The following is an 11,359-nucleotide window of genomic DNA, read 5'->3' on the forward strand; positions in this document are numbered from 1 at the left end:
CGACGATGAGGGGATGAAAATGGGTGTCAGTAATGAAACCACAAAGTCACATAAAATTAAGCTAAGATACTTTGATTGGTTTCAAAGTGTACACTTGGACAAACCTCAATGTGTGGAATAGGATCTCACTATAAACCACTGGAGAGCTAAATTATCATTGCTGGTTGAACATTTCCAAAATGTTGTTTCACCTGAAGATTTTAGCTGGTCCCCTGGCAGCATTGCATAAACACAACAAGACATTTATGAGATTTCGATGCAATTTAGTTTATTAATTGCGCACTAATGATTTCATGAGCTCTACATGGCTGCAATCAGACACCATCTGGCATTTTCCTAGGACTGGGTACTGTGAAAGGAGTGGCACCAAATGGAGCCACTGCTGATGAATTAGAGGATCATGTGTGGGACAAATGGTTGTTTTTTTTTTTGCAAAAATATACTTTATTCATAAAATATCTTCAATCACATTCCAAACCATTTCAAAAACACCATTACAAGGGTACAATCCAGGTTAAACTTTTACAAAATGTATCACCAGGTGCATCAGTACAAACAATATTACAATCATTTACAGCCTTTCATTTTGAGCTGTACAGCCCGAGGGGCTCTAAACAGTTCCCAGTCTCTCGGTGCGCTGTGGCAGAAAGGTCTTAGACAGCGACCCTTCCCCATTGCGCCTTTGCGGCAGCTGCCCCAAGCTTTAGTGCGTCCCTCAGCACGTAGTCCTGGACTTTGGATTGTGCCAGTCCGCAACAATCGGTCGGGGACAACTCTTTGTGCTGGAAGACCAACAAGTTTCGGGCAGACCAAAGCGCGTCTTTCACCGAGTTGATGATCCTCCAGCTGCAGTTGATGTTTGTCTCGGTGTGTGTCCCTGGGAACAGCCCGTAGAGCACAGAGTCCTGTGTCACAGAACTGCTCGGGATGAACCTCGACAGCAACCACTGCATCTCTCTCCAGACTTTCTTTGCAAAGGCACAATCCACAAGGAGGTGAACAACGGTCTCTTCCCCACCACAGCCACCTCGAGGGCAACGTGCAGAGGGGGTGAGACTCCTGGCGTGTAGGAAGGATCTGACGGGGAGGGCCTTTCCCACCACCAGCCAAGCTACGTCTTGGTGCTTGTTGGAAAGTTCTGGCGATGAGGCATTCTGCCAAATGACTTTGACAGTCTGCTCGGGGAACCATCCCACAGGGTCCACCCTCTCCTTTTCCCTCAGGGCCTCTAGGATGTTACGTGCTGACCACTGCCTGATGGACTTGTGGTCAAAGGTATTTTTCTGCATAAATTTTTCCACCAGGGACAGGTGGTACGGCACGGTCCAACTACTTGGAGCGTTCCGCGGCAGCGTGGCCAGCCCCATCCTTCGCAACACCGGGGACAGGTAGAACCTCATCACGTAGTGACACTTGGTGTTTGCGTACTGAGGGTCTACGCACCGCTTGATGCAGCCACACACAAAGGTGGCCATCAGTATGAGGGCGATGTTGGGCACGTTTTTTCCCCCTTTATCTAGAGGCTTGTACATCGCGTCCCTGCGGACACGATCCATTTTCGACCTCCAGATAAAGCGGAAGATGGCTCGAGTGATCGCCATCGCGCAGGAGTCTGGAATGGGCCAGACCTGCGCCACGTACAGCAACAGCGAGAGTGCCTCACACCTGATGACCAGGTTCTTACCCGCAATGGAGAGGGAGCGTCGCTCCCACATGCCCAGTTTCCTTTTCACCATAGCCACTCGCTCCTTCCAGTTTCTAACGCATGCCCCGGTCCCTCCGAACCATATCCCCAGCACCTTCAGGCCGTCAGACCTGACAGTGAAGGGGACAAAGGATCGGTCAGCCCAGTTCCCAAAGAACATGGCCTCGCTCTTCCCACGATTTACCTTGGCTCCCGAGGCCAGTTCGAACTGGTCGCAGATGTGCATCAGTCTGCGCACCGACAGCGGATCCGAGCAGAAGACGGCGACGTCGTCCATGTACAGGGAGGCTTTTACCTGAGTGCCTCCACTGCCTGGGATCGTCACTCCTCTTATGCCCGGATCCTTCCTGATGGACTCGGCAAAGGGTTCTATGCAACACACGAAAAGGACAGGCGAGAGAGGACAGCCCTGCCTGACTCCAGATTTAATCGGAAAGCTATCTGTTTCCCCCCCATTGATTGAGACTGCGCTACTGATGTTAGTGTAGAGCAGTTGGATCCAATTTCGAATTCCCTCCCCAAACCCCATTTTGGAGAGCACATCCCCCATGTAGGTGTGCGATATTCTGTCAAAGGCCTTCTCCTGATCCAAGCTGATGAGGCAGGTATCCACACCCCTGTCCTGTACATAGGCAATCGTATCCCTGAGCAGCGCCAGGCTGTCAGAGATCTTCCTGCCTGGCACAGAGCAGGTCTGGTCAGGGTGAATCACCAATTCCAGAGCGGATTTGACCCGATTGGCGATGACCTTGAACAGAATCTTATAGTCCACATTCAACAGTGAAATGGGTCGCCAATTTCTAATTTCCTCCCTTTCCCCCTTGTGCTTGTAGATGAGGGTGATGATGCCTTTCCTCATGGATTCTGACATACTACCGGCCAGGAGCATACTCTCGTACACTCCTAGCAGGTCTGGGCCGATCAAGTCCCACAGAGCCGAATACAACTCCGCCGGCAAGCCGTCGCTTCCGGGAGTTTTACTCTTCTCGAAGGACTCAAGGGCCTTAGTCAGTTCATCAGGAGTTAGCGGTTTGTCCAGGCTCTCCCGCGTACTGTCGTCTAAGACCTCCGTGATAGAGGACAGGCAGGACTGGGAGGCCGTGCTGTCCGTGGGCTTCACGTCATACAATCCGGCATAAAAGGATTTGCTGATCCTCAGAATGTCGGACCGTGATGACTTTACTGAGCCGTCTTCTTCCTTCAGGCTGCTGATCACAGAGCGCTCTCTGTGTACCTTTTGGAAGAAGAAACGTGAGCACGTCTCATCCTGCTCCACGGAGCGGACTCTGGAACGGAAGATGATCTTGGAGGCCTCCGAGGCAAAGTGCGAGGCTTGCTGGCCCTTCACCTCTTGGAGCTCCTCCTTGACATCGACCCCCATCGACTGCAGCCGGAGCAGATTCTGCATCTTTTTCTGGAGTCGGGACATTTCCCTCTGTTCCTTTCTAGCTTTCTGGGTGCCTTTGAGGATGAAAAACCTCTTGATGCTTCCCTTGATCGCTTCCCACCAGTGTGTCAGGGACTCAAAGAGGGGTTTCACGGTTCTCCAACCTTTGTAATCCCTCTTGAGCTCCTCAATGTTCTCTGGGGTCAGCCGTTGCACATTTAGCTTCCATGCCCCCCTGCCCACCCTCAGGTCCTTCTCCAAGTGGCAGTCCGCCAGTAGGGACAAATGGTTGTTTTTTTTTTTTTGGAGTGACACAAAGTCAGTCTCTATCGTCTACTTCCTACCTGTAGGAAACTCGTTCGAGTTACCAACAGTCACAGATTGCAACTCTTTTCGAGTACAATCACAGTTCTTGGTTTCCGGGAGTGGGACATGAACCCACAACCCTCTGATTCAAAGGCGAGGGTGCTATGAACTGAGCCACAGCTGACACCTCCCTCACAAAGTCAGTCGTTGGTGGGTTCAAGTCCCATTCCAGGATTTGGACAAATGGTTGTTTTTTTTTTTTTTTGTAAAAATATACTTTATTCATAAAATATCTTCAATCACATTCCAAACCATTTCAAAAACAACATTACAAGGGTACAATCCAGGTTAAACTTTTACAAAATGTATCACCAGGTGCATCAGACAAATGGTTGTTTGTGAAGCTGGCTCCAACTTTTTAACTTCTACATTTTATTACAGAGCATTCAGCTGCAACTCTTTTCAAGTACAATCACAGTTCTTGGTTTCCAGGAGTGGGACATGAACCCACAACCCTCTGATTCAAAGGCGAGGGTGCTATGAACTGAGCCACAGCTGACACCTCTTTGCAGTGCCTTTACAGCTCAGGCTGCGGTTAGAGTCAGGGCCCAATTTTCTCATCAGACCCTGCATATTTACAGAAGGAACCCACCAGCCTCAAAGGAGTGTCTTTGCCGCCTGCTTATAGCGACTTAAAGTTGAAACTCTTTCGAGTTATCAACAGTCACAGATTGTAACTCTTTCGAGTACAATCACAGTTCTTGGTTTCCGGGAGTGGGACATGAACCCACAACCCTCTGATTCAAAGGCGAGGGTGCTATGAACTGAGCCACAGCTGACACCTCCCTCACAAAGTCAGTCGTTGGTGGGTTCAAGTCCCATTCCAGGATTTGGACAAATGGTTGTTTTTTTTTTTGTAAAAATATACTTTATTCATAAAATATCTTCAATCACATTCCAAACCATTTCAAAAACAACATTACAAGGGTACAATCCAGGTTAAACTTTTACAAAATGTATCACCAGGTGCATCAGACAAATGGTTGTTAATGACACAAAAGTAGCCTGTGACCCAATTCACCTTCTAGAACCCAAGCTTAAAAAAAGCTGCACTGCAGTACCTACTGTGCACTTTTAATTCAGGCTGCTTTTGTTCCATTCTTTATGTCCTCTGACACAGCAACACAACTCAACCTCTCTGAACTATTATAGATAGGCACTCAATTCTTGAAAAGCTGCCTCATCACACATAGTCACTAGGTTGTAAGTTAAGGAAAGGTTTTTTCTGAATCTTTTTATTCATTTATATTCATGTCTGTAAGTTATATTCCTTAAATTAAGGGCTGAATTTTAGTTGAAAGCTTGAAGGGAGAAAGGTATTTTCCAGGAGCTCATATCGTCCTTTACTTCAATTATGTGGTGGCAAAAATGAACTGCAACATTTCCAACCATATATAAATTCTCACTGACTCAAGGAAATAGTGAGGAGAATGTGATTTTATTGTTTTTTTAAATTCAAGTAACACTGGCAGAATCCACTTGCTCCTAAACATTTCTTTTACGGATCTCTCTCTCATACAGGAAAGGTTAATTTATATGCCTACTATATAGACCAGTTATCTGCATTTATTAAAAGAAAAAAACTTGCTTTTACTTAAGAACAGAAGAAATAGGAGCAGCTGAACACCATACAGCCCATCGAGCCTGCTCAGCCATTTGATACAAGCGTGACTGATCTGGGACCTCAACTTCACTTTCCTGCCCATTCCCCATAGCCTTGATTCCTGAGACACCAAAAATCTGTCTATCTCGGCCTTAAGTATATTCAATGGTGGCACATCCACAACCCTCTGGGGTAGAGAAATCCAAACACACACAAACTCTTTGAGTGAAGAAATTTCTCCCCATCTCAGTCCTAAATGATTGTCCCCTTATCTTGAAACTGTGCCGCCTTGTTCTAGATTCCTCAGCCGAGGAAACAAGCCCAGATCGTCCGGTCAGCAGCAGAGCAAGTGCGCCTGACGCTGACTGCGATTAAACTACCCACTTACCATTTTACTCTGGAGCCTTTGCACCTCTGGTCTTGGCTCCAGGTTGAATCCAGCGACAAGCAGAGTCAAGAGGCCAAGTGTGAAGCATAATTCCAGTGGAGCCACCTCCCCTTTTTGTTATGAACTGAAGGCATGCCCATAAGATCTTTCTTCAATTCATTAATTTACAAGGTTTTTAAATGGACCCCTCAGCCTCAGAAACTGCACAGCCTCATCCCCCAACAATGCTGAGCATTCTTCCTCATTCACTGACGACATTCACCTCACTCCCTCACCCTCCAACAATGCTCATCCCTCCCTCACCCCACAATGTTCACCGCTTCCCTTACCCCCTGACATTGCTCACCCCCTCCATCACTGTCCGACATTGTTCACATCCTCCCAGCTCACTCTTCCCCCCCACCTCAACCTGATCAGTGCTCATTTCCTCTCCCTCACATGTCCCCATAATACTGACTCTTCCGACATCGACTGAGGGACAAAGCTTTGCCAGGACACTTGGGGAGCTTGCATTCTCCTCTTCAAATGGGACCATGGAATCGTTTGCTCCACCTTAACAGGCAAATAGGACATTAGTCTAATATTTCACCCAAAAGAAAGCACCTTTGACAATGCAGCACACCCCAGTATTTACACTGAAGTGAAGTCCCAAATTATGTGCTTAAATTCTGAAGTGGGTCATGTGCTCTCAACTTTCTGATTCAGGAGGTGCTAGTGTCATCGGTTAAGCCAAGCTAAAAATTAATCTGCAATATTTAAAAAGTATATTTAAATTATACTATGATTTTATGCAGTAATATCACTCTCCAGATTTATCTCCAATGAGAATTTACATTAAAGTCAGCATACCTGCTGAATGCAAAATTGCTGGGCAAAGTCAGCGGAACCACCATGCCATCTTATGGGCCAGGGCCAAATTCAGCTTCTGACCTAATTCAAATGCTGTTGGAAAGCTGCAGGTGTCTAACGTGCACCCTTGTATAGAACTTTGGCTGGGATAGATGGGATATCAATTAGATTTCAAGTGATAGGGATAATAGTAGAGCGTCATATCGGACTTGAAAGTTTAATTTGGTTTCTCTCTTTGATGCTGCCAGACCTGCTGAGTTCTTCCAGTATTTTCTGTTTTTATTTTGAAAATGTTAGGGTTGTTCATAATGCTGCCACTTGTGACGGTTGAGATATTAGAGGTGGGAGCTTCAATGGGTCAAATAGCTGTCTTATGCTCTTCTCATGTTCTTACATCATGTAATTCCACATTTGTAACAGTAATAAATAATGGAAATGAAGTACATCACTATGCCTAGCCTAAGGAAGACAGTGAGACTGAAGACTTCTTTCAACCATCCTTGTTCCCATATCTTATGCTTAATATTGTTGATCTGAAACATTCACCAGCAGATCTTTGTGTGTGCAGTCTTTCCTCGCAGCAACATCCTGAATGGTGACTGAATGGAGACAATGGTCTGTGGGCAGAGCTCCCCATTTATGATGTCACTGGGGAATTTAAGTTTGGTTGAGTAAATACCGTATTCATGAAATGACGTTTCAGCACTCGCCAATTTTGGTCTGTGACTTAATACTTGGATGCTCAAACAGTCTAACTTTAGGATCCTTACAGCTGTTAGAAATTATCCACTTTATCAGGTTAGGTGGAATTAAAAGGCAAGGGTGACATGAGTGTTGTAACCAGCATTTAACTTATATCTCTGGCACAGCAGAACTTTATTGCATCATTGATCAGCAGTTTTAAAACCATGAGATCTGGCAAGAAATGGAAACCAAGAAAATGTTCACATGCTTTCCCTTGTACCAATTAAGATTGCATAGCCAGATTAATGCAACTTCTCCTTGAAATTATAGCTTGCATTTTGGTGAAAAAGGAAAGAAAGACTTGCATTTATACAGTGCTTTTCACAACCTCGGGGCATTCCAAAGTGTTAGTCATTGGGGTACTTTTGAGGTGTAGGCAATATTGTAATGTTAGAAATGCAGCCACCAATTTATGCACAACAGGGTTCCACAAACAGCAATTAGATAATCTATTTTTCAGTGATGAAGTTTTAGGGATAAATATCGAGTATATTAATAAACATCTGGCTGACATTTATTTAGGGAAGAGAACTTCCCTACCCTTCTTCAAAAAGTATCTGGATTGGGATTGGAACACACAATCTGATAACTCAGAGGTGAAAGTGGTACCTACTGAGCCACAGCCGACACCTAAAGAATTTACATTGGTTCAGAACATTGCTCATGATATTTATTTTTACAAGCTACAAATTACATAATCTGTGTCATTATAAATAACATATATTGATCAGGATTTCAATGACTGGACACATACGCATTTAAATTTTAAAAGGGTCCCAATCACTCCATTTTCACGCCAGTCCTCCTGGACCACACAGCATAGGCCTCTGCCAATCACACTGTCAAATGACAGATGGGAGGTGCACCACAGTGACATCAAGATAGCTCCTGAGATTATGTCCACCTGTTTTCACATCCTTATGAAATTAATACTTCAGTTGCAGATAAACTTAAGTCAACCAAGTATTGGCTGGCCCATCTGCAGCATTAATACTCTGACATACCATATTCCTGCACCAGGCTTCCTTTAAGTTTGTCTTAAATGTATAAACACACCTATTAAGTTCAGTAATTGGTTCCCATTGACGTGCTATGTGATATAAATAATGAGAAAGCAAATCTGCCTCTATGTAAAGTGAGTGTTTGTTTTGTAAACATTGGGGGATTTTTTTTAATAATCACTCCTCTCCCACAGAGATAAACTCTTATCATGTACCAAGACAGTACAAAAATTTGGTTTAAACTCAACAAAAGGCCTACATCCTTCCTGAAACTGTATATTACTGACACTTCCTGATTCTTTGCTGTGCAGTTTTGAACAGCGATGGTAGGAAGTAATGTCTATGCACTCAATTCATTAATGCCAAAGTATGTGAAAAAAAGGCATTCTACCAGTCCTACATCTGACAAATTAATTTAATTGTAACAGATTAATTGATTTGATTCAAGCCAGTTGATAGAGATTGGGTTTTGTTTTGAAGTAAAATAACAGTTAAACGATAATGTTTATAGGAGATGAAATCTCTTAGTCTTGTTTAGCTCACAGCTTCCCTAGCCTAAAGCCACCTTGAATGTTTTCCCTCTTTGCATTGGCTACCTTTTTTTGTTACTTAACACCTACAAATGCAAGCAAGTGACATCCCTTGCAAATCATTTTGAAAATTATTTTGCAACGTTATTCAATTACTTTCAGGTGTATACTATTGCTTAAGGTCAATTTGCTTCAAGAAGCCATTTCTTATCCACTACCTCTCCAATACTTGCATCATCTATTGTAAAGAATTAAGATTTTTTTTGTCAATAATCACAATTTCAAATTTTCTCTGCATTATGTTCCACTGCTATCAAACAATATCTGTGAAACTGATTTTTTTTTATTACAGTCAGGTACAAAAATAAGAAATACCAAATTATATTTAATCCCTTATCCACAAAACCCAAGAGAGAAAACCACAGGAATTGGAAACCAAAATTCTGTCTTCAGCAAGTCCATTATTCGGGAGTCAGGAATATTATACTACACGTTTAGAATAGAGGAGTCATTCATTAATCAATTTGAATGTGATTATACTGCTGATGGATTAAGTACTAATACCCTTTTAACATCAAGCAAAAAGTTCATTTTTTTCCAATAACCAATTGAAAGAAAATTAGAATTGTTGTCATATTGCAGAGAACTAGACCACAACTATGGTCAATGGTTGTGTTCCTGGTTTCCAATCCAATTTATTTCAGTGACACCAAACAAATAACAGTTATTTACAAAGATGTAAATCAATTGAATATCTTTTGGTCCCTGAAATCCCCTTATTTTGTCCTCTAGTCTCATTTATATCTTCTGTATATAACGGAACTTTAATTGGCTATTTTCTGATCAAAATGTCCCAGCCCGTACACACATTCTTTGTTCTCATTCTCCATCGGTCTCACGAAAGATTCTATTGTTTCTTTAAAATTATCACTTTAAATCAAAATCTATTAAAGGAGCAGCATAATGGTCATTATGAAACATCAAGAACATATTTCACAGTACATTTATTTCTAGATTTTTTTTGCTGATAATCGACACTGTAAAACTGTCATTGTCACCATTTTGGAGGAAGGGGGTGGAGGGAGAGGTAGGATACTGAAAAAGGTATCATAAAATCATTGTATTATTAGTTCATTGATGCTACATTGTCTTCATTTGGATGCAAAAAGCCCTTCATAGCTCACTCAAGTCAGACTTGACCTTATAGCTATGAAAGTAAAGCACCAATGCATTTCATTATTTCCCCCATATAATTTCCAAGCCCATTTAATAATTCCAATCATTCACCATTTTAACTCCTGCATCAACAGAACTCACTTTGATGAACAAAGACTGAACAATGAAGCTGGGATAAAATGACCTGGGCAGAAATGTACTCTTTGGAAAGAGTGTGATGTCAAACATGCCACAATAACATGGGTGGTGTCATTTATTGCAGTTCCCAAAGATTGAAAAAGAAAGGTTATTTATGGTTCCTTTACACTAGTCATCATTTTGGTAAAAGTCCATTGTCTCCAAATATAAAATACAGTACAGAAGCCAACCAAGTCGAAAAATAAATGTCCAATACCAGTCCCAATACCAGTCAACATGACACTGCTTTGAAGTCAAAATGCAGTCAATGACAAAATGATACAATTGTTTCACAATTTATTTTAAAATACAAAATCAATTAAGTTTCCATCACCCATTCAAGCAACAGAGCACAGTAACACAGAGCACCTACACAATGGCTTCTCAGGCTTTTTGCTGCCCTCTTATACTATCTTGGCACCGACTCAACCCTGTAATAAATAAGAAGCTGTCTTACCTTAAAGCGACTTTGACACTACAGCCGTCTTGATTAGTCGCCATTATTTTTGTGCAGCGTGCGCTATCCAACCTTCATTCAAAGAAAGGAAAATCGCTGACCTACTGAGACAGCAGCGCAGTGTGTTTAAGGTGTAAATAAATGCAAATATATTTTTCACAGAACTTGAAGCGTGTCATCCTGCAGTTAACGGGATCGAGACGGTAGTGACATGATTGCATTTGCAACATCCTGTGTTACATTGTAGTCGCTACAAATCCGCAATGCAACATCTAAAGTCAGCCTCCAGCAGCTCAGAGTGCTGATTGCCAGGCAACCGAACCTGCTCGGTGGGCGGGATCCAGTCAAGAGTGACGTTTCCACTCGCCAATCAAATCCCTGGGTTCTGCGAATGGGCGGACACATAAAGAAAACTGGCCAATCAGAATAGGAATAAAAGACACAAAAACATCAAGATAGTTTGACGCCAAAAAAGGGAACTATTTAGGGGAGGGTTGTCAGCTGAGAAGTACTGCTCCTTTTCAAGTATTCTGATCAATATTTTTTCTGTTAGCTTTCTTTTTAAAAACGTATGGATCGCATTTAAACTAACAATTTGCTTTATAGAGGCCACCAATACCAAAAAGCCAAAGCATGATCCAGGCAGGGTAATTGTCGAAGGGATCAGTGCCAAGAATCACTAATTCATTCTTTTGTAACTGGGGACCAGGAATGTCTTCGAGGCACGTATACATTTGAGTTCTCGATGCTGGAGAGTACACTGCAATTTATCTCGTCAAAAGATACTAATTAGACTAAGACAAAAACTAGGAAAGCATGCTAATGGGCATACCTCATAGAGTGGGGCCATTTATTTTTATGAAGCTTTTAATCTCGTCCTTCATAACGAGAGAAGTGTAAAAAGGATGCCCGTGTGCACAATTCACTAAAAGCTGGTGCACAGATACAAAACATCATCAAAAAACTCTAAAGACCT

The 11,359-nt window shown here is 42.8% G+C and overlaps 1 protein-coding gene across 3 annotated transcripts in view; it reads right to left on the reverse strand.

Moving 5' to 3' along the window:
* Positions 1 to 10,678, reverse strand: part of kif21b (kinesin family member 21B) — a 168,717-nt gene extending 158,039 nt beyond the window's left edge. For all 3 annotated transcript variants that reach the window (XM_078546599.1, XM_078546601.1, XM_078546598.1), the window contains exon 1: positions 10,384 to 10,678. In XM_078546599.1, the coding sequence (XP_078402725.1) occupies positions 10,384 to 10,427 (44 nt within the window). In that variant the 5' untranslated portion in view covers positions 10,428 to 10,678. The remainder of the gene's footprint in view (positions 1 to 10,383) is intronic.
* Positions 10,679 to 11,359: the final 681 nt, after the last annotated feature.

Source organism: Cetorhinus maximus, chromosome 8 (genome assembly GCF_964194155.1).
Source record: "Cetorhinus maximus chromosome 8, sCetMax3.hap1.1, whole genome shotgun sequence".
In the NCBI taxonomy this organism is placed as follows: Eukaryota; Metazoa; Chordata; class Chondrichthyes; order Lamniformes; family Cetorhinidae; genus Cetorhinus; species Cetorhinus maximus.